Genomic DNA, 21523 nt, shown 5'->3' with positions numbered 1-21523 from the left:
TAGTGAAGCAAACGTACTAATTTTTCATTAAAAAAAATTATTTTGCTTCTAGCAAATTAACTTTTCTAATCTCTGTGTAATCTGACAGTCAACAGCATGCCCATTCACCACCTTCCCTCGTTTCATTTTTCTTTTGTTCTTCCCGTTTGCATCTGTTATTCTTTATTTCATCCCCATTGTTGTATTTCCCATTTTAGCTTTAGTTCCCACACCATAGCATCACCCAAACTCTGCAAGAGAGATGGTGAAACTCCTTGTGATTTTTTTGTCTCCCATTTTCCCCTTCTCCCACCCACCTCCTCTTTTGTGTGTTCTGTGTGTACCCAGGCACTGCTCTCCGGGGGAAGTGAGCATCTCTGATGTGCAGCCAAGCACCAGGTGAGTCCCAGCCCCTGTGGTAACAGTGGGAGGGCACAGAGCTGTTTGTCAGGGTTCCATAGGGATTTGCACCTAACCAGCACCGAGCTCCTGGCTGGCTGCTGGGGGACTCCCTGTCTGTCCTGGGTGTCCCTGTGTCAGGGGGGTGGGAGCCAGGCTGCCCAGGGAGCCGAGGCACTGGAGGCGAGCCGTGCTGATCCCTGTTGCCATAGCAGCAGCAGAAGATACAGCTGGCTGCCTTCTCAGGGAGAGCAGAGCTGGAAAATATTCATTAATTTTATTTGAGAGGCTTTAGAAATCTTCAGGAAGGACCTATTTGAAAGAAGTGTTATGAAACATCTCTACTTGCATGTGTTTGCTTTGTCCAGTCACCACTTCTAAAATGTTTGGGTAAAAGAGTCACCAGCTCTACCAGACTTACTCAGCATGGATGTTGTGCCCTGTCTTGGGCAGCCAAATTGGTGGTTTTGCTGGAGCACAGCTTTCATGACAGAGTAGGGCAGAGGGAAAGGGGGCAAAGGCAGTCCTGTGGATGGCAGAGAGTGCAGAGGAAGCATTTCAGTGGCTGGAGTTTGCAGGAGGATAAGTTGTTACACTTGTCCCCTGTCCCTTCAGGGTGTATGGTGGTAGCCTGGTTTGTAATGCATCACAGCAGTGAAACCCAGCAGCCAGGTTCTGGTTAGACAGCCTGCCACCCTTCCAGCCAGCCGAGTCTAGCAGGACCCTTGGGTCTGAAATGCTTTGATGGACAGTGAGCAGGGGTCAGCAGCACATGGAGGCTTGACTGGAGACATCCAGTTTTTACTAACAACATTGCCTCTGCCTCTGCTGCCATCAGCCTCAACAAAAGAGGCAGGGAGAGAGCTGGGAGACAGCCCAGCAAGAAAGCAGCCTGTTGTGCCTGCTTTCAGCAACAAGCCAGTGGTCAAACCTTTGCAGGTCTGGGTAAATTCTGGCTGTGTGGAACACCACGGGCAACTTGAAAAGTAAATGGGAAGCAGTCAGAAACAAAATGCCATCTAAACTTATGTGTGATGCAGAAAATGTAATAACTGTGAAACCTAAGCAAAAGGATTATAATGTTTTTGTTATTTTCATATTTGTAATAGTTATTACCATTCCAAACAAACTGCAACTAGAAATACAACCCCATGGTTCTGGTGCAAGAAGTTCAAAGACATTGCACTGTTATATCGTCAATTTTCATTAAAATGAATGGTTCAGTTTAATCTTAAAATTCAGAAATTGGTCCCAGATTTACTAGAAAATCATGGGATTACCAAATAAGAGTAAAGGGAGCAGGGTTTGTTTCCCAAATACAATTCTCCAACCTAGTATAGTCTATCCAGTTTGAGCTCATTTTCTTACTAAATACAGAATGAATCAGTGAGCTTTTGAATGTTTGCTTTTTTCTGTTATTTATTTTGTCACAGTAGAAGTTCCTGGAGTTCTGAAAATGCAGCTGATTACAAGAAGAATAGACAAAAAAAGGGAACAGTGAGTTTCAGATACATTAGACATAACAAAATGTCTATCTGTGTGTTTAATTACAACTTCTATCTAATATGTTCTGATGAAATACAGCTAGCCCATCTTCCTCAAAATAATCTTGGTCTGTGTAATCTCACTACATGCTTAGTTCCCTCACTCCTATTTCATCCATTAGCTAAATATTTTTGTTGTCTTAACGTCAGCTCAAATAATTTTTTCTGTACTGAGAGCAGAAATTGTGGCTGACAGATGAGGTTTTGAATATTAGGGGAGTTAGTGGGGCACAGCCTTCCTTGCCTGAGGCCCACAGTAGCAGACCCTCCTGCTGTTGAGAAAGTGTCTTTCCAACATGTCCTTTCTTACTCAACGGCGACATCAGCGTGCTCGGAGTTTATTGTCACGAGAAGTATTTAAATACTGCAAAATTATTAAGAAAAAAAGAGCACAATCCCTGCCCATAGAAAAGGGCAGATGCAAAACTAACCTGTGGCAGTTCTCCCCTCAGCAAGCTGCCATGGGATGACCTGACACCAGGCTTGTTGGATGTCAGCCAGCAGAGCATGAGCAATAAACTTGTGTGGACAAAGTGAGGAAAGCATGAGAGGCTGGATGTGTGACTGACTTCCACCGAGTGCTCGGGTGCAGTCATGAGTGCTGTGGCAATGACAGCCAGTGGGAAATGTCCTGTCAGCCCCACAGCACAGCCAGCTAGCTGCAGCCTTGTGCAGAGGGTTACAAGTGTGACACGAGTGCTATAGAAAATATATATGGAAGATATGTATAGAATTAAATATTTACTGGTTTTGAACAGAAATTCATGTACAGTTTAGGATTTAAACATTTAGGCAAACCTTCTTATTTTTTTCACCCACCTCTATTTCCTAAAAAAAGACAAGCATTTCTCTAAATAAATACATCTTATTATAAAATCATGTCCTACAACTTCAAGAAAATACTTAACACCTTTAACCAAACAGACAAAGTAATTGCAATCTTTTTTTTTTTAATTGTCCAAAATAAATTCTGATGCATCAAGAGTAAGAATTTGCAGTATTATCCATCTGTCATTTATCTGAAGACTGAACAAGAGACTTTTCATTACCTTTCTCCTGATTTCAACCAGTTCTTCTTTGGAGAACAAGCACAAAGTGAGACATACCCCTATGAACTGGTACGTTGAAAGTGCACAGCCATAAAACAAGTTAGCTCTTTTCCTGTGAGATCATTTTGTACCCTCTTTTTGGTAACAGATTGCACTGCTTGCCAATGACTACTACAACTATTGTCAAGTTATTTTACAAATGGTGAGAGAGACCAAGCTTGACAAGGTATGCTTTTTCTTTAATACCATTTACTCTGACAACAGCAAACAGCTGTAAGGGCAAAATTGTGACTGTGTATCTTATTTACTTGATGGTTTGAGCCAAGGTAGATGATGATTTATGGACAACAGAAGCATTCAGTCAAGTTATTTTAAAATTCTGAGTTAACACAACATGCTCCAAGAATCTGAGTTTGTACACATATCCTGAGCCCTCCTGGTGCATCAGTAAGTCTGAGCTGAGCACATTACACACAGCCATGGATACATATCTTTAACTATATCCTCATATCCATGGCAGAATTCTTTGTTTCTTTCCTCTTTTGTACACTGCCTGGTGAGGTTCAGCTTGTTGCTGCTTCCCCAGCTTGCTTCCACTCACACTGGGGGCCAGCCAGGATGGGCCAGGCAAAGAGCCCATCTCCATGGCCATTCCTTTGCTTCTGTGTCTGTGTGTTGTCTTATTGAATCATATTTCACATTCCACAAGTGTAAAATCAGTGAAAATTCATAAAGGGCTTTGTGTGACAGGTGGAAGATTGTATCATGTCATTCTGGACATCTCTGCAGCCTGAAAGAATAGAACTGATGTGCCTGCCAGATGTGTGCCAGCTGTTAAAAAGCTATGATAGGTATCTATTCAAGGTACTGCACACACATTTCCTTGTTGTAGCTATGCTATTGTGTGTTTGTGTCTTTTTGGTAGCTCTAAGGAGAAGGGCCCTCTCTTTCTTTTGTGCTGTACAATGGGATTTTTGTTTATTCCTCAACTCTTATCTTTCTGCTTCCTCTGAGACAGCCCAGTATGGGTTTTGGTTTTGAAAGGAGACAGTAGAATTTGGGATGACTTTCATTTTTCTCCTATATATTAATTTGTAAGTTCCTAATATCAGTGGAGTGTGCTGTTATAAATGTGGTCTGTGGTTCTGGCATGAGGTTATGTGACTGAAATTTCAACTGACGATGATTTTCCAGATTATGAGAGTTACTTTTCCTTTGAGAACACTACTGCATTTCTCAGTGACCTTCCACATAGAAATATGCAGTTTTCTGCATAGTAGTAAAAATAATTTGCTTCTTATTTCCAGCAGGTCATTAAGGATTGTCTAGAAATTAATTCAGGTAGCAACATTTACTCTTAGGATCTTTGTCCTTCTGCTAAAAAGTTAGCTTAGCTCTTGCTTAATTGGAAGAAAAAAATGTGTTTCTTTACACTTACATTTAAATTATCAATATAATTTTATTTCATGCTGCTGTAAATATCTGTGGTACACCAGTCAAGTGCAGCAGCATGAATTTGTATTCTAGGAATTGGAGAACATCCTACTTCCTGATTTCCTGGAGGAGGTGCCTGCACAACATATAGACTCAATCAGATCTTTCAGTGAAAATGTTAAATGTTGGATGCTTAATCCTTTGGGAGGTTTTCCATTACTGCTCCAAACATCCAAGTCTAATGGTAGGTTTGAGTAGGAGAGATATTTTCAAAAATAATCTTTGGTTAAACTGCAGAGAAGATTGTATTACTTGAAGATTGTATTACTTAAATTATTTTAAAAAAATTTAGCTGATGTAACAGTGATAGTAGCAACAATTAGAGTTAGCTGGGATACAGTTAAAAATAAATGGTCTTGCATAATGTGTGAGAACAAACTTAAGCCTAAAGTACTCCCAGTTCATTGAAATTGAAATGTATTTAAATTGAAATGTACTTTAAGGAGCATTCAGTCAAGTCATTTTAAAATTCCGAATTCCAAAGTCTCTTGCCATGATTGCGTTGGCCATGTAGATGACCAATAATATGCAGCATACCCTCTGAAACTCAGATATTATTGTGTCTCTTCCTTTTACAAGTTACTTTATGCTGATAAATTAATTAATGGCTGTAGCAGTCCAATATAAAAGGAAAAAAACCATAATCCCATAGGGAAAATATGACTGATATTAGAAGATGTTTGGAAAAAATCTGTTCTCTACAAAGCTGTGGTATATGTGTGTGTTTGTAAATATCTACACACACACGCACACACACACACACATTTATACCTATTAAGCTGAAGATTCTTACTAAATCATCATGTTTCTCAGTGGATCATTGAGTGAAGACCAACTCCCCAGAGGTAAAGCAGGGCTCCTGTGCAGGCAAAAGTTTGTGTTAGGATTCATATGCTCAGTATTGCAGACAGACTTCATTTTGGCATTTCTTACATTTGAATGCTTGACAGAGCATTAATTAGGAAGTATTAAATGAAAATAATAAAATATTGAAAGACTTTTTCCTGCACATCGTGGATTAATAGATTCACAGTGAAGGAAGAGAGGTGAGCTGGGCAGCTTCTCCTTGCAAGTTTTGACTGCAAGGGTCCCCAGCCCATCCCATATTGCTGGCTCAGTGCCCCAGCTGTGCCCTCCATTACCCTCCAAATCTCCCCATGGGAACTACTTTCTAACTTAAAATATGTCTTCATTAATGTATTTTAGACTGTAAAAGATTAATGATGTGAAACATCTGCCTCTTCTTCTTTAACAGAAGCTAAAGAGTTTGTAAAAAGGCTCAGGAGACAGACAGACCTTTGCAACATGGTCAAGGTATGTTCCAGAATTCATGGAAAAAAAGAGCCATGAATGTCATTCCTGTGAGCCATTTGCACTATTTTTGACATGCTCCATTGGAGAACAAGTGCAGCAGCATGGATGTTCTTAACTGTACACCGGCCATGTCATGCTCACACTCCTTCCCATCTCTTCCCTCACTGTTAAGCATGCTGAGGGGACATTTTCCTCACTCTGGATCCTTCTGAAAGCCTCTGAGGTGTAGTTGATGGCAGCCCATGGAGAGGAGAACACAGTAGTTGGGAGGGTCAGATGACAGTTTCCAGTTTCTTTGCCCATCCATGCCAAAGTCAGTCAAGAGCACATGCTGGAGCATTCCTTTCATTGGTGCCCTTGGATCCTCCCAAATCCTTGGGTTTTGAGGTGGTCTGGGCTATAGCAGAAAAAGGAAGGTCACAGATAGGGAAGAAAGCAAAAGAGAACAGGGGATATATTCTCTCCTTCAAACATGTAAAAGTTTTTTTTACATTTTTTCCAACATGCCATCTGATATGAATCGTTACTCTGATGGAAGAAGGGAAGCAGGGAGAAAATAAATGAAGGAGGAAGGGAGGGACAGAAGGAACTGCAGATTCTTGGACCACTAAATGTAGCTTTTCTTTATGGAGAAACTTCATCACCAGCATCATACAGAACACTCCCTCCTCTTACTTAAAAAAAAAAAAGAGAAATAAAAAGTACAGACATGCATAAGGGTGACTACCCACACAAAAAGTTGACTTCCATGAAGTACTGAGCACTCATAGTTTCCACTAACTGCAGCAGCCCTTGGAGATACTCATACCTGAAAATCTCAATTTATGTGCTTCTAAACAGGGCTTCTTATGCATTGAAGAGCAAGATCCAGCAAGATCATGAGTGTCACCTATTCCCAGACATTTGTATTTGATTTAGGTACTTCAAATCACCCTTCTTGTTTTCAAGCCATGATGTCAAAGGGCTGGTTGTAGCTCTTTCAGTCTTCCTTCCCTATTCTTAATGTGTGGGAAAGCTGCAGAGTCAAAACTGGATTTACACCCTCAAAATTTAGAGAATTTCAGCAATTGGGGAAAATTCTTTAAATAATATTTAAATAATTTTAAATATTATTTTAAAAATCTTTAAATAAATAATAATAAAAGCCTCTGGGTGCTCTACATCCCTTTTGCACTGTTTAACCCACACAAATTGAACACAGCAGACCGAGAATCAGGGTTGAATTTATACTTCTAGCTCTCACAAGAAAAAGTTGTTTGTACCTTCTCTAGAGCCTCTTCAAAATAAGAGAAAAGTAAAAGGGTTTCTACTGCACTTGATATTTTGGGGTAGTGAGTTCCAAGGTATAATTATTTGTTGTATGAAAAAATACTTTCTTTCATTATTTTAAAATTCCTACTCTTCTTCAAGCAATGCTTCCCACAGACCTGCATCACATCCTGCCTCAGTTATTTCTCTCTGAAAGTCAAGTTTATCTCATCTTCTCACACAGGAGTAATTTGTTATTTCTAATCAACCTTCTCAGTTTTCTGTCTAAAATGCATCTGGAATTTCAACTAAAGACTGCTGGTCAGAGCAGGCAAGAGTGCTCCTGATGGGAAGTGCCACAGAGGCACTGTGCAACCTCTGAACACTGCAACCACATCATTCCTTGTAGAGCACTTCACAATAACTCAGCCATCTGCTGAGAAAGTAAGAACAATTTTGGCAGGGTCAACATTCAAAAGAAAAAAGGTAACTTTCCCACCATGTGTAGATAAAGCAGGCTGACAGCTGCTACTACCTGGACATGTAGAAATAATTAGAGCATAAAAAGGTGCAAATTCGCTGTGAGAAAAGGACGTAAATGTGATGCTTGTCATTTTCTGGGGCTGATTCCTGCCTCTGGTAAATTGTATTTGAGTGTTGAGAGGGCTGGCTCTCAGTCATTTTGGAGAATCATATTTAATATAGTGAAATCCAATGGCTGAAGGGATCAGTCCAAAGTGTTGGGCATGGAGTCAGGTATTAGCAGCCTACTGGAGGTGCTGCCCTGGTAGTTCCCAGCCCTTGGGTCATGTGTTCTTTTTGCAGGCTCTTTTTCTGTCCCTGAAAGCTCCAAGTCAAATACGAAGAATGCCTTTGTCTTTTAACTTATATGAAGGAGATTGCTAAGGGAGAATCAGATTGAGTTTGGTATTTAAAAAAAAGTTAGCAGAGTGATGAAAAATAGCTTTATTGATAATTTTTGCAAAGAAATGGTCAGCTGCATTTGTTGCTGCTTGTGAGGTCATGTTAGGCACCTGGTAAATGGGATTTGTTAAAACATGTATGAATCCTGAAGTCTTCTGGAATTTTACAAACCATATTTTTCCTCTGAAAATCCCAATTGGATAAGAATTATTTACAGAAAAGCCTGAAGTCCAAAAAACGGTTTAGAATCTTACTGATTTCAGTATGAAAGACTAAACATATTTGTTAACAAAATTTAATGGATTCAGATTTAGTTTTCTTGACTGATTTCATCATTTCATCAAGAATCTTAAGGAATATTGTGTGATATTAGCAACTAATTTTAAAAAGTGAAATGATTATGATAAATGTTAGTCTGAAAATTGTTTGCAATATCTCTGTAATACTTTTTTAAACAAATATGAAGACAGATTCATTCACAAATGACTCATAAGCAGATAAATGGGATAAAAACCAACTAATACTGTTTTAACTAATACTGTATTTCTAATGTTATATTTACTCTCTCAAAGGCTTGAGCAATTTGAGAAAACTTGCAACAATTAAATTGCAACATAAATTAAGGACAGATAACACTGAAGGAAAGTCATCCCTGATACACCATTCCATGCTTTAGACAAAATATCATTATTTAGTGTAATTATAATAACTCTAGGCAAAGCCAATTGCCCAGTCAATTGCCCAGATAATTCAAGTATGTTAGCCTTGTCTGCTCCATCACAGACAACACAGAGCATCATTGAAAAGGACTTGTCCCAGAACAAAACTCTCTTGAAGACAACTTCAGATGTATCTCCTTTGATCCTATACCCCCCCACACCCCCAGTTTGGAGCCTGGTCATACGAAGTCTAGTATTGAATAAGGGAAGCTTTCCTTCTTCAATTCCCTTATTTGGCTGAGTTAAGGGCTTGAGAAAATGAAAGGCATTAACTGTTTTTTTATTCTGTCCAGACAGTAAGAGCACTCTTGAACAACAACAGCACAGTCACTGTTCTGCGGTCAGGCTTGCATGCCATCTTCCATGAGAAATCTCTGGATGTGACCAAAGACCTCTTCCAAGAGAAGTTTAGGAATCCAAAGAAGCGGCAGAAAAACATACAATTAAAATGTAATTAATTGTTGCTATTTATTGTCTTTCCTCTTAAGCACTAGGTTGTCACTGTTAGAGGTCCAGCATTTCCTCTTGTTTATTCATGACATCTGCCTTACTGGGAGTTACACTCTTCCTGTAACCTGAAGGGCTAGAAAAGAGACAATAAAATTGAGAATCTAGCATGAGGTAAAATCCTCCCAACTTTAAAGTTTAAGAATTAAAGGCTTTTGGTTCTGACTCTCTTAACGCTTTTTGTGACAGCAGGAGTGGAGTTTGTGTTACTGAATTATGTATTTTCTAGAAGGTTGACAAGCAGGGATATTTTTTCATGCTTTCTTTTGACAGGAAATATGTTTTCAATGATTGCATTTTCCTCTGTTATTAGTTGAAGTGCACAAAATCATTTCTTGTGGCCAGATTTTAAAATACTGTATGCTGAACTGGACAAGGCCTTTTAGCTTTTGTGTCCTTTTGCTGTATCATGGCCTGTGGGATCAATGTGGGGCTGTAAACAATAAAATACACAGTTTGTGTGCAGCCATGACATAATGATTTGACAGATTAATGAAAAGGAATAGAACATCAACTTAATGTTTAGATTAATTGTCTGCCACTTAAAATATTAGGAAGAGATAGGCAAGTTGGACTAGGCTGTGCACAGAACTAACCAGGGGAACCTCAGCTCTTTGTTCCTGGTCCACTCATACACTGACAAGGGATTTGTCACAAATCCCTTGTCAGTGCCTTCTTTGACTGCTTTTAGTAGGAATAATAACTTGCCTGCTTCACAGAACCATCAGGAGAACCATTTCAATAATATACATATACATATTAAACCCAAAGCCACTGCATAGAACACTTAGTACATTTTTCTGTTAGATTATCGATGTTCTTGGTCCTCCCAAGGTGGTTTTATTGAATTCTCTGTTTTCATTGCTTTTCCAGACTGTCATCTATAATAAGCAAGGTTTCACTGAACTAATCCATATGCTTTCTAGAAGGAAGAGGTCTCAATTAGAAGGATATAAAGTCAGGGAGGTGAAATTTACCTTTAGGCATTGGGTGGTAGGTGCCAAACTTTTAGGGCAACAATTGCACTGATATGTGGCAGCATTATCCATATTTCTGTTGGTCTACAGAATATTCTGCATTTTCTGCTTTGTATTAAATTTTTCCCCCTCCAATAGCGAGACCGAGATTCTTTTTCTCAATCACATAAAATCTCAGATAAATAAGTTAGTATTGCCTCTAACTAAATTCCAGCTTTCTCAGTGGAACTGTTTTATCTTGCCACCTTTGCCATGATGACTAGGTCAGTGCACTTATGCTGGAAATGGAAATACACATGAATTCTGACTGATTTCAAAGTAGTAGTACTATTCCTCACTAAAGAAATTGTATATTAATCAAAATTCTAGAAACAGATGTCTTAATCTATTTAAGGTAAAGATAAAAGAAAAAAAAAGCTTAAAACTGCAGAAACAAACCAAAAGGCAGACCAATCACTTCAAGTAATGATCTCCCTTCTGTATTTCACAGGTTTGAAGAACTTCATTTCTTCACTGGCATCTTCCACAGATATTCGGGATCTCCTGAGTTGTTTGTCTTCAGATCTCCAGACTTTTGTTATTAAGGTATAAAATTAATAATTTCAGAATAGAAGGAGGGATCACATAATTTATCCTGCTACAAGCTGACTGTCATTAGTCTACAGGAGGTACATTGCACATTAGCAACCTGACCAGACTGGAGATTTGCATAAATACAATTTGTGCGTGCTGTGGAAAAGGGGAGAATTAATTGACATACAAAAATTCCATCTGTGCAAACAACTACAAGCATATTTCTGTGCACATATCCACTCTAGTCATTTCAGTATCTGCTCTGATTTCATATACACACATTATCATAGCCCCTAATAAACCAAAATTCAGAAGTAATATGTTGGTAGAAATGAAGAACATTTCATGGTTCCTTAGATTCTTGTTTCACCAAGCTGTTGACTTTTAGCAAGTACTAAGAACTTCTAGCAGAAAGTCTCTAGCTCTTGTGAAAGATTCAAGTATGACCATCCTCACATATGCACCTTTCAATAGATTACCAACTCTACCACCCCTCTATCTTCCCTGACTCACAATTTGTGTCACTGTGTTGGTACTGCTGCATTTGGTTGGTTACCGTAACATTAACTTGGGTTTGGGTGGTACTTAGAGTTTGGGGTTGTTTTCTCCTTTCTGAAGAAGCAGAGTAAGCTGTGTTCCCTTGGCTTAATTATTTACTCTTATTTTTTTCTTTTTAAATGAAGACTAGTACTTTGCAATTCTGTAGTGCCTCCATCTTACATAAGCCTCAGCTACATGATGGGATGGTATAGAGAAGATGGAGTGAGACTTTTTCTGAGGGTTCATAGTTATAGGCCATAAGGCAATAGACACAGGTTGCAGGAAAGAAAATTTCCAATAGATACAAAGAAAAAAAAAACTACCCTTAGAATGATTAAGCATATGAAGAGATTACCTAGAAAGTCTGTGGAATCTTTATCCAGTAGATATTCAGAACTTGGCTGGACAAGGCCTGAACTAAGCTGGCCATGCTTTGGACATCAGAATAGGTAATATCCAAAGATGTCTTTCAACCTAAGACATTTTAGGATTCTAATAGAAAAAAAAATGCTTGTTGCCTTTTTCACCTTTGTATGCAGTTTGTACAGGGAAAATGGTCTGACACACAGAAGAGAATTCCTTTAACCAACTTCATCATAAACCAATTTTTTTTCTTTATCTGCAGCCAAGCAAGAGTAAAGAGGCCTTTAAAGAGCAGGCATCAGATTTCATGTTGAAATGGAACCTCCTACTGAGCAATGTAGGCAAGATTCTGACCATCAACAGGACAGACAGTTTTGGTAAATAGGATCTTTGTGACTCTAATTTGATATGCCCCATTTTGACCTGAAATGGCAGAGTCTCAGATCAACAGATCCAAAAGTACCTAAAGGGGGCAATGAGGGCTGGTGATGTAATGACAGGACAATGGGGAATGGCTTTAAACTGAAAGAGAGCAGGTATGGACTGGACATTAGGAAGAAATTCTCTACAGTGAGGGTGGTGAGGCATCAGAACAGGTTGCCCAGAGAAGCTGTGGATGCCCCATCACTGGATGTGTTCAAGGTCAGGTTGGATGGGGCTTTGAGCAGCCTCTGGAAAGTGCATGGCAGGGGTTGGCACTAGATGGTCTTTAAGGTCCCTGCCAGTCCAAACTGCTCTGCACTTCTGTGATTCTATGATTTTAACTGACATAACTGTATTTAATAGAGTCTCTTCTCCTACTCCTACTCCTTTTTATCACCATTCTCCTGGTGATGTGGCTAGAGAAGTCAGGGAATTGAAATGATTACCATGTTTTGACCAAACCAATTCTCTGGGCAAAACTCTTGGATGAGCATAAGAGAGGAGAGTAGGAGCATGAAGCTGTAGATGGCAGGAAAGCTGGGACTCCCTCTTTTGGCAGAAGTTGTACTTTGTGGGGAAACAGGGAACAGCAGTCTGAGGTGAGAACCTCTGCTTTCCCTCCATAAAAGAGGTGCACACCACAGCAAAATGGTTTGATGGAGATCTGGGGCCACTAATATTCCAAACCATAAGCATCCCAGACATCTCAAGTGATAGCTCTGAGTCCCCCAGGTTCTTTCTGTATAATACAGCCAGCGCAGAGCCACTGCAATAACTAGTTGCCAAAAAAGCAGCTAGTTCCTCTGACAACAGATATATGCTCCTCTTAATGTCTTACACAGTTCTTGTCTAGCCAGCAGTACACCTGTTGAAGGTATTGAACTGACTGAAAAGTAGCCTGAAAATAGCCTAAAAAACTGACTGAAAATTAGCTGGGTTGATTTTCTTTCCATCTTAGGGCTCTAAGGCACTTAGGGCTCTGAGCTGTCAAACATCAAATCCATCATACACCAGTGCAAGGTGGGAGAAGGGAAAGAGCTGTGCAGTTGTGTTCACTCAAAGAGGCTTGAAGTGATACAAACATGTCTTAAATCAGTCCAATCTCTACCCTAACTGCCTTTCTCTTCACTTGTAACACCTTGCAAAGGTGCCACTTCTGCAGAAATGTATTGTCTCCTGTGACTTGCATCTAATCCCAAACTGTATTAAATGCCTTTTAGATTTTCAAAGGAGCAACTTCATATTTTTAACTCATCTGTTGGATGCACCTTCATACAAATAGCCAAAGAAAACCTCATCATTTTCTTTGAAATGCCCCTTGAAAACCATGCTTTCATGTGTTTGCTAAAAATACATAACAAAGGGCTATGTCAAGGTTGTTGCCTTTTGTGTTCTTCAGTATTCTTACCCCATTAATGCCTGTGCTTGTGCATGTATGAACACACTCTTCTTCTGCATCAAGCTGCTGCCTTTTGCCTTCTGTTTGCTTGTAAACTGTCTGGAGCAGGATCAGAGTTTTGTTCTGTGTCTGCAGGGAACATAACACAGTAGGGTCCCTCGTCCCTCAGCTGCTGCATTACAGTAAGGGTAAAACAATCAATCCTTTCTCTCTCTCCAGAGGAGTTCTGCACAAAACTCTCCAGTGTCATATGCAGTATTTTTGGCAATGAATAAACTGAGAATGCATTCCAAGAACTGCACTGGAAGTATAATGTTTATTGAAATCCCCCATGATGATGAAATCCTCTTCCCTCTTTCCACCACAAGAAGAGTTTAATGAATTGCCTCCGTGTTCTGCAGTTGTGTTGATGGATGGGATTCAATGGATGGAGCACATCTCTTGGTCTGCTGAGGCTTCGTTAAACTAATTACAAATTACATTTTCACCCATTTTATGACATTTTTCCTACTACAATAACACTAAAATTGAATTTATTTCAAATATGAGAGAGTTAAAAATATTTTTTAATATTTTGCTGTGATGCTTCAATAATGTGGCCATTATTATCTTTCTTTGCTCCTTAAGATGGTGTATTTGATCTATCAATGTCCCTTTTTTTTTTTTTTTTTTTTTGCATGTTTCTATTTCTTTAGGACACTGAGTTTTAGCAGACAGGCTGAAGCAGTTCTGTTAACAAGCCATCTGGTGTAAAAGTTCTGTACTTGGGAACATTGCTTTCCAGAAATGTCTTTAATCTCAGCATTTCTTCAAAATATGAACTATGTAGCATCCACACTGAGGAAATACAATTACCTGGGGAAATGTGTGTCATGTTAATCCAGTAACCAAAACAAATCTTGCTTCTGACTTGACCTCTTGCCTTCTAGCTTGCTACCTGCAGCAGGCATAATACACTGGCATCTTCACACCTCTCAATTTGGGATTGGCTTTCACCCTTTTCCAGCCCAGCCCCACTTGGGGGTGCCCGGGTGAGATCAGAGGAGCCCTGCAGTTACCCCTGCTGTAGGGCAGCAGGGAGCAGGTGTGCTGGAGCATCCAGGGCTAATGGGAGCTCTACAGCTCCTTCAGCTCTGTCTCCTTTCCAGAAAATGTGTCTCTACACACCTCCCTCACAGCGTTTGATGTCAGCTCACACACCTCTGCTGCCTTCCAAGGCATTCAAGGATGCAATTCCAAGCCATGGGGACTGAGTAGTGAGCTGTGCATTCCTCTTCTGCAACAAATTGCTTCAGCCTGGTTCCTCTTGAGAACTGTGTTCCTCTGGATTATCCCAAAAGACAACTGGAGTGGTAGCTTTGGCTTCATGCTTACTCTTAGAGAATATATTGAAAACACCTGTAAGACTGTTAGAAACATTCTTGAACTACTATTAAAAAATCAATATAGTTTCAACTCCAACTATAAAAATCCCTTTCCTTGTTCCATAGGTAAACAATCACTTCCTCCTGCTTTCCTAGCTTAAGGATCCTCAAAAGGATGAACAGCAAAAGCAGCAGCTTCTTAGACACATATAACATCAAAAGAGTATTTTTCATTTTTAAGGCTCTGTAAACTGTGGTCATTAATATAAATTGTGATCTCTCCTTGTTAATGTCTATATAAACTAGTTTGTGGGATGCAGAGCTTGATGAATTCTTATGCAGATTTATGGTATGGAAGATCTAGTTTTTACTGTAAGGGCTTTCAACCAAGGTATGATTCAAAAGTCAATGGCCTCAGTGAGTCCTTCTGGCCTTTTATCACTTATGGTCCAAGCTGCAAGGTGGGCCATTTAATGTCATAGATATACACACACAGATGTCTGTAGGAGGTTTCACTTGGGAAGAGGTGGAATGATTTATCTGTCTGAGGGGAGAATGGGGATAATATGTGGTTATTGATAAGCCTTGTCATAGAAGTGAGTGGGGAGGAGGAACTTGAACAGGAAAGTGAATGAACACAACTTTCCTCTCTAGTTAAATAAGGGAAAAAAAATTTGCATATGCTTAAAAATAGCAGTGGTGTTTATTTTTTTGGGATATTTGGAAGTACATAATTTTGTAAGTACTGTTTGATGAGTGCTAGTCCATTACTTTGTCTAGCCTATTACTATAATGAAGCCCTTCAAAAAAATACACATCATAAAGATATGCAAATGAAGAGGTTGTCATAATTATCTTTGTTTTTCTTTAAACCTAGGATCCTGGCTTTTGTTGAATATGCTACTTGTTGATTTTGCGGCTCACATTTTCCAGTCCTATATAGAAGAGGAGAAGGAAGAAGGAAATGCCTTGGTTGCAAAGCAAAATGAGGTCCCTGTTCTGTGTGTTTATGAGCCCAGCCATCTCTCAGCCTGTTTTGCTGAGGAGGAACCTCAAGCCAGTGCTCCACAGACAGCTCTTGTGATGCAGAACCAGAATAACTTTGGATTAAGCAATGCTTTCCAGAGTTCTGAGTTGTTTGGTGAACACAGCCACTGTCAGCAAGGTGAAATTAACATTAACTTAAAAGAAAATGATGGGGAAAATGTTATAAATTGGGCAAATTAGGACAGATTGTGAGGTGTGTGGCTGATTGGGGTATTGTCTGCATGTAAAGTAGAACTAATGAAATCCAGGTTTGCATGGAGCTGTGTCCAATGTCACGGAAACCTCAACTCACAAAGCATCCTCCACATCCTGCTCTCACCCCACAGTGATACCAATGGATTGTAATCTCAACATCACCCACCTCCTCAGCACCATAGGTTCCTGGTTCTGTCCTTAGGTTTCCAGCAGACATCAGGAGCTCCTTCTGATTCCCCAAGCGTTGTCTAAGGAAGAGCAGTGCTGTTCTGGTGGGTTGGGAGCAGGCCATGGGCTAGCTGACAAACAGACTGCATGTATTTATCAATCAAAAATGAGAGGGCACAGTGTGGTCTTTCCTCACTTTTGGAAGCACTGAGAGGCTCTCTTCCCTCCAATTATCTGTTACTTTTATCAAAAGATATGAAATATCTTCAGAAATATGAAATCCTTGAGACCCTTCTGCTCTTGATTTTCTTGCAGTCAGTCCACTGCTCCAAACTCACTAGCATAAGGTGTGACATACAGGTAGGAAACAAGATAAACTCTAAGTCTTCTAGAATACAAGGCTAAATACAAGAACACATGGGAATGTGGATCAAGCCTCTGTGGTTAATGCAAGTGATGAATTAGACATTCAGCTCTTTTCATATTTCTCTTCCATGCAGTAAGAGCACTTGTCTTATGTCTCAGAGAACATTGTGTTTTCCAGAAAACTGAAAGAAAAATGTTAATGGCACCAAGACTCACAGAGAAAACTAGGTTTTCTGGGTGACACTACTATAGTTATTCCCAGGAGGTAGTCAGTTTCCGTACACTAGCATAGGAGTGGAAATTGACTGTTTTAAAAACGTCTTTATTAATTATAAGGCCCTGTAAGGGACCCTAATTTTTTTAAAGTATGCTAAGACTAGTCCAGCAAAGAAAATTGGAGGAGAGAAAGCAGTCACACAGAGGACAAACCAAGAATGATTTATACATGTGATGGGTGTGTTTGTCAGCTTTTGTTATTTTTCTAAATGTAAAATAAAGACCCATCCTGCCATACTACCTTTATATAAAAATGTAAATTGTGCTGGGTGCTGACAATTTGCAAGAGAGCTCTAAATCAGTGATGGCCAGAAATGAGGAAATGAACCACTAGAAATTTTATTCAATATCTGCCCATGTCCTGTGCTCTTCACTGTGCTGCCTTTTGTATGTCCCGTGCCCATTGCAATGCTTTTTGGAAGGGTCATCAGACAAGGGCTTGACCCAGCTTTGGTCTGTGGAAGTGATGTGCTTATAAATATGTACCAGTTTTGAATTTTTTGTACCTGATCACAAGAACAGAGCAAGGCTGATTAGAGAGAGGGATGAGGAATCATCCCTTTCAGAATAAGAAGGGAAGAGTGTAAAATGTGAAATGAGGAGTATGAGGACTTGGGAGAAGGTGTACATGAGGGAAAGACACAGTGAACGACTAAGAAAGTGTAGGAGTTTAGGCATCAAATAACCCAACAAATGATGGATTCTACCAGTCCATGTGCAAGATGCTAATCACTGGGATGAAAAAGATATTCTAACAAGCACTTGTTATGTTGTGGTTCAAGTGCTTACAGTTTGTGATGGAATCAAAAAACATGAACCTGTAGCTCAAAAGAATTCAGGAGCTGTGAGAGAGTGAGTGAGCACTTTTGCCTGCTCATGTTCTTCAGATGGGTGGTGCTCCCACCTTGACCATTGCCGATTCTTTCTTTTGTATATCCACACTGATGCCACGGGTTGCTGAAAAGCAGCTGCCAAAAGCATCGGTCACCCACTGCTTTGTTTGTATTGTCATCTCTGTAGTTCCTCTGACTAGATTTCCATTGCATAAGGATTTTTGTTCTGTGACTTTTGATCACCAAAAATCATCATCATGCTTCCAAGGAACCATCTGTCCCTGCTCTTGACTAATCCCCCTTTGGGCACAGATACCCCATTCTGTTGGGTATCTCAGCAGCCATAGCAGCATCCACCAGCCACTCTGCTGTTTCCTGGACCACATTTCTGCTGCCTTACATATTGCTCAGGTTTATTTCATAATTTTTGCTTTTAATTCCTTCACCTTAGGCGGGCTTGGCAGGTTTCTGTAACCCAGAGCTTTTCATCAGTTCCCATCCTCCACTCCATCCATTGCCAGCATCACCCAACCTCCGTGGTTTTTAATCTTGCTCCACAAGGCATTTCTATGCCTTCTCTACAGCCTGTTATGCTGTGGGAAAAAAAAAAAAAAACCTGTTCATCACACCTCCCCACTCAGCTCATTGAAATCAGTGCTAACCACTTGGTCTTGGTACAAAACCCTGGAAAAATATGAGGGAAGACTGGTAACATGAATCAGAAAAGAATCTCCCAACCTTACCCTGATATCAGCAGCACCAATATGTGTGGCTTAGCAGATCCCTTCCTGATCTTTTAGTTGTCACCTTTATTCTTCTTCTTCCTTCTCCATCTGTTTCTAGTCTTCCATTCCTAGCTGATGCTGAATATAAATTAGACTCCTCAGCAGGGACACCATCTTTTCCCATTTATTATGAACAGTGCAGTACATTTATGAATCTTATCTTTAAATATAGTTTAAATAATTAATACATAGAATTAATAAATAGAGTTAATACTCTTGAAAACAGAATACATTCCAGGTTGGTGGCATCTCCTGAGGAAAACATTGGTTTTATATGAAAAAAAACCACAGAGGGCAGGGGGCAAGATAGTAGAAGATTTGTACACACTGGCTTAGCAGGGAAGTGTGGCAGATGAAATGCTGTAGAGCCAAACACACATAGTATGAACTCAAAATTGATGAAACCAGTGGCAGGAACAGAGATGCTCTGAACAAGCCATAATCTATAAAAGTGCAGTTCAGAGAGAATTGGCCAGATCTTTATTCCTTATCACAGAGCTTGCAGTTGCTTTCTCTCAGCATGAATAGAATTTTTTTCATCTAGAAACTCTCATTCTAGGTTTCTGCATTTTTTTCACTTGTTGCCAAATTAAAATCGTATTAAGCAGCACACCTGCAGTGGGTTCATCTGCAGAGCACTGTGCTGTAGCTTTTAATCCAATTCCATACCTTGTAACATACAATATACTGCAAACCAGGGCACGAAGAGACTGAGGGTATGCTATTCCTAGCTCTGTTGCCAGAGAGCAAATCAAACACTTTGGTTTGTTAAAAAGAGAGAAAAAATAGGACATAGTTAACTACTTGACTTGTAGGAATGGTAAATGTTCATCTGAGAGGTCTGTATAAGCCAGGATACAGAGATCAAATGAAATCATTAACTAAAATGATCAAAAAATGAGAGCAAAAACATGACCCTGCTTGAATTCAGTGTCAAAACTTCTGCTGACTTTAAGAAAGCCAGAATTTCAGCATGAAAAAGCAGTCCCCATCAGGAGAGAGGCTGAGACTGTGTGTCAGCTGTGAGCCCTTCTATTCATTTTCAAAACAAATAAAGTGTGAATGATGTTTTCAAAGGGGATATGCCCTTCTGCCAGACCTTTGCCATCCTATGATGAACCCCAATGTGTGCTTCCTCTTGTTGGGTTTATTTGATGTAAAATAAGGCTGGATATCTATAAAATAGCTCAGGTTCAGCAACTAAGAGTAGAGAAGACTTTTGTGTTCAATGAAGGGAGAAACAAATGATTTACAATTCCTACAGTCAAAACATTTCCATGTTTCTTTTCTAATTTTCAGCACATCCAGATAATTTAGGAAGAGAAAATTATTATATCATGTACTAAGTTGGATCTTCAAGTTGCAAAGGAAACATTTCTTATTCAAAAAGATGAAATGATATTTCTCTGCCTCCAATGAACAGCAAATCTTCAGAGAAAAGCATCCTGGCTGTAGCATTCTACATGATATGCCATTCTTACTTTTTGATAAAGTTTAAGAAACACTGTTTTCATTCTCTTATACTAAAGAGCTTTCTTTTTGTAATACCAAATGCAAAACTGGGCTAGCAATGCAATTATTTTACGTTGTCATGTGATTTGATTTGGATTATTTGAATAAATCTTCAGATGGTAAAGGTGAAGTACTCGTGGCTTGGTTTTATGTATTTCTTGTATATTTCTGCTGTCAGTAAAGCTGAAGACTTACCTGAGGTAATCATGGTAAATTTTCTGGAAGCTACAGTATAAATGAATGACACTGTGTTAATGCTGCTTTGTGTCTATGGTGTTTAATTAAAAATTTATATTTATTGAATATAAAACCTAGCACTAATTCCCGTCTTTAGAAATTCCTGTTTTGTTTACCATTTCTGCAGGATACAAGAGTCAGTATCTCACATATAATTCTATTAACCAAAATAAAATAGGCTGTATAGAATGTTACTATTTTATTATGTTCAAAGCTAGGTTGTTTGGGCTTGTTCTGTAAGTAAAGTACAAGCAAAGACATTTATAAAGAGAAACCCTGGCATAAATTCATAGAAAATAGTAAATACAAATGATGAGATTTGTATCTTGCCTGCGTCAGATTGTGTGAGGAAATTCCCTGAAACACCATGGAAGTGGGGGATTTAGCTATTTCTGAAGAGCATGCCTGCAGTGAGTTGTCTGTGCCTGGTTGCTATTTCAAGAAGGGACAACTACTTCAATATTTTAAGAAGGGACGTATCCTGAATCAGAGAAAAGCACTTGTCAGGAGCTTGGGAAGCTTTCACTCATTTTGGGTTTGGAAATCTACATTGATTTGCCACTTGCATCTCCATTCCTCTGTCTCTGCTCAAGCTCTGAAGAGGGAATCAATTTTCAAAAGTGTGGTATTGCAGCAGATGTAGACAGGGCCATGTGCTAAATGAAAAGGTAGTCATCTCTGCAGAAAAAATTAAGAGTTTGGGGCCAAAATTATATTTTCTTGGGAAGTATCTTTACAATCAGAAAAAATATTAGGGTCTTAAGGCCCATTATACCCATTTCCACTATTCCTTAGGTTTTTGTAGTGGAGGAAAAAAAGGGAACAGGGAGTGTAGGAAAAAATGAGCTAAAAATACTCAGTATTCTCCAGTCCACTTTTATTTATAAGAGTTTAGATTCTAGATTAGATATACCTGTTCTCATGGCACAATTAGGCAGAAGTTGTATCAGTAGACTGATCATCTATTCTTCACAGATATGAAAAAGTAAGATGTACCTGAGAACATCTTTTAGATGTACCTGAGAACCTTCTGGCAGGCAAAGGTTTCTGAGAGATTCTACTGATTCTGAGAGATGCTAGTGAACCCGTGTTCCTGAAATAATTTGCATTAATGCAATGGAAGTTTACGAGCATATGTTTTAAAGAATTACAGCTTTGCATTGCCATATTGACGAGGTCTACTGCCAAGAAAGGAACTGTATGCACATGTGCCTTTATTAAATTGGGCTATTGATACAAACTCATATACATGCAAATCTTTGCCTAATTAAAAACTTGCCTGGAAGAC

At 39.3% G+C, this 21523-nt stretch overlaps 1 protein-coding gene across 1 annotated transcript in view; it reads left to right on the top strand.

The window, feature by feature from the left end:
• RFX8 (regulatory factor X8) overlaps nt 1-20042 on the top strand; it is a 31759-nt gene extending 11717 nt beyond the window's left edge. The window contains exons 5-16 of the mRNA XM_054272117.1: nt 328-378; nt 1812-1875; nt 2906-3040; nt 3120-3197; nt 3722-3835; nt 4499-4649; nt 5721-5779; nt 8964-9120; nt 10645-10739; nt 11893-12007; nt 15694-15981; nt 19786-20042. Coding sequence (XP_054128092.1) covers nt 328-378; nt 1812-1875; nt 2906-3040; nt 3120-3197; nt 3722-3835; nt 4499-4649; nt 5721-5779; nt 8964-9120; nt 10645-10739; nt 11893-12007; nt 15694-15981; nt 19786-19832 — 1354 coding nt within the window. The 3' untranslated portion in view covers nt 19833-20042. The remainder of the gene's footprint in view (nt 1-327; nt 379-1811; nt 1876-2905; nt 3041-3119; nt 3198-3721; nt 3836-4498; nt 4650-5720; nt 5780-8963; nt 9121-10644; nt 10740-11892; nt 12008-15693; nt 15982-19785) is intronic.
• Nucleotides 20043-21523: the final 1481 nt, after the last annotated feature.

Source organism: Melozone crissalis, unplaced genomic scaffold (assembly GCF_028551555.1).
Source record: "Melozone crissalis strain CALT ecotype California unplaced genomic scaffold, PUWL_Pcris_2 ptg000013l_1, whole genome shotgun sequence".
NCBI lineage: Eukaryota > Metazoa > Chordata > Aves > Passeriformes > Passerellidae > Melozone > Melozone crissalis.
The sequence above is the reverse complement of the archived record's forward strand: the minus strand, read 5'-3'. Positions and strand labels throughout refer to the sequence as shown.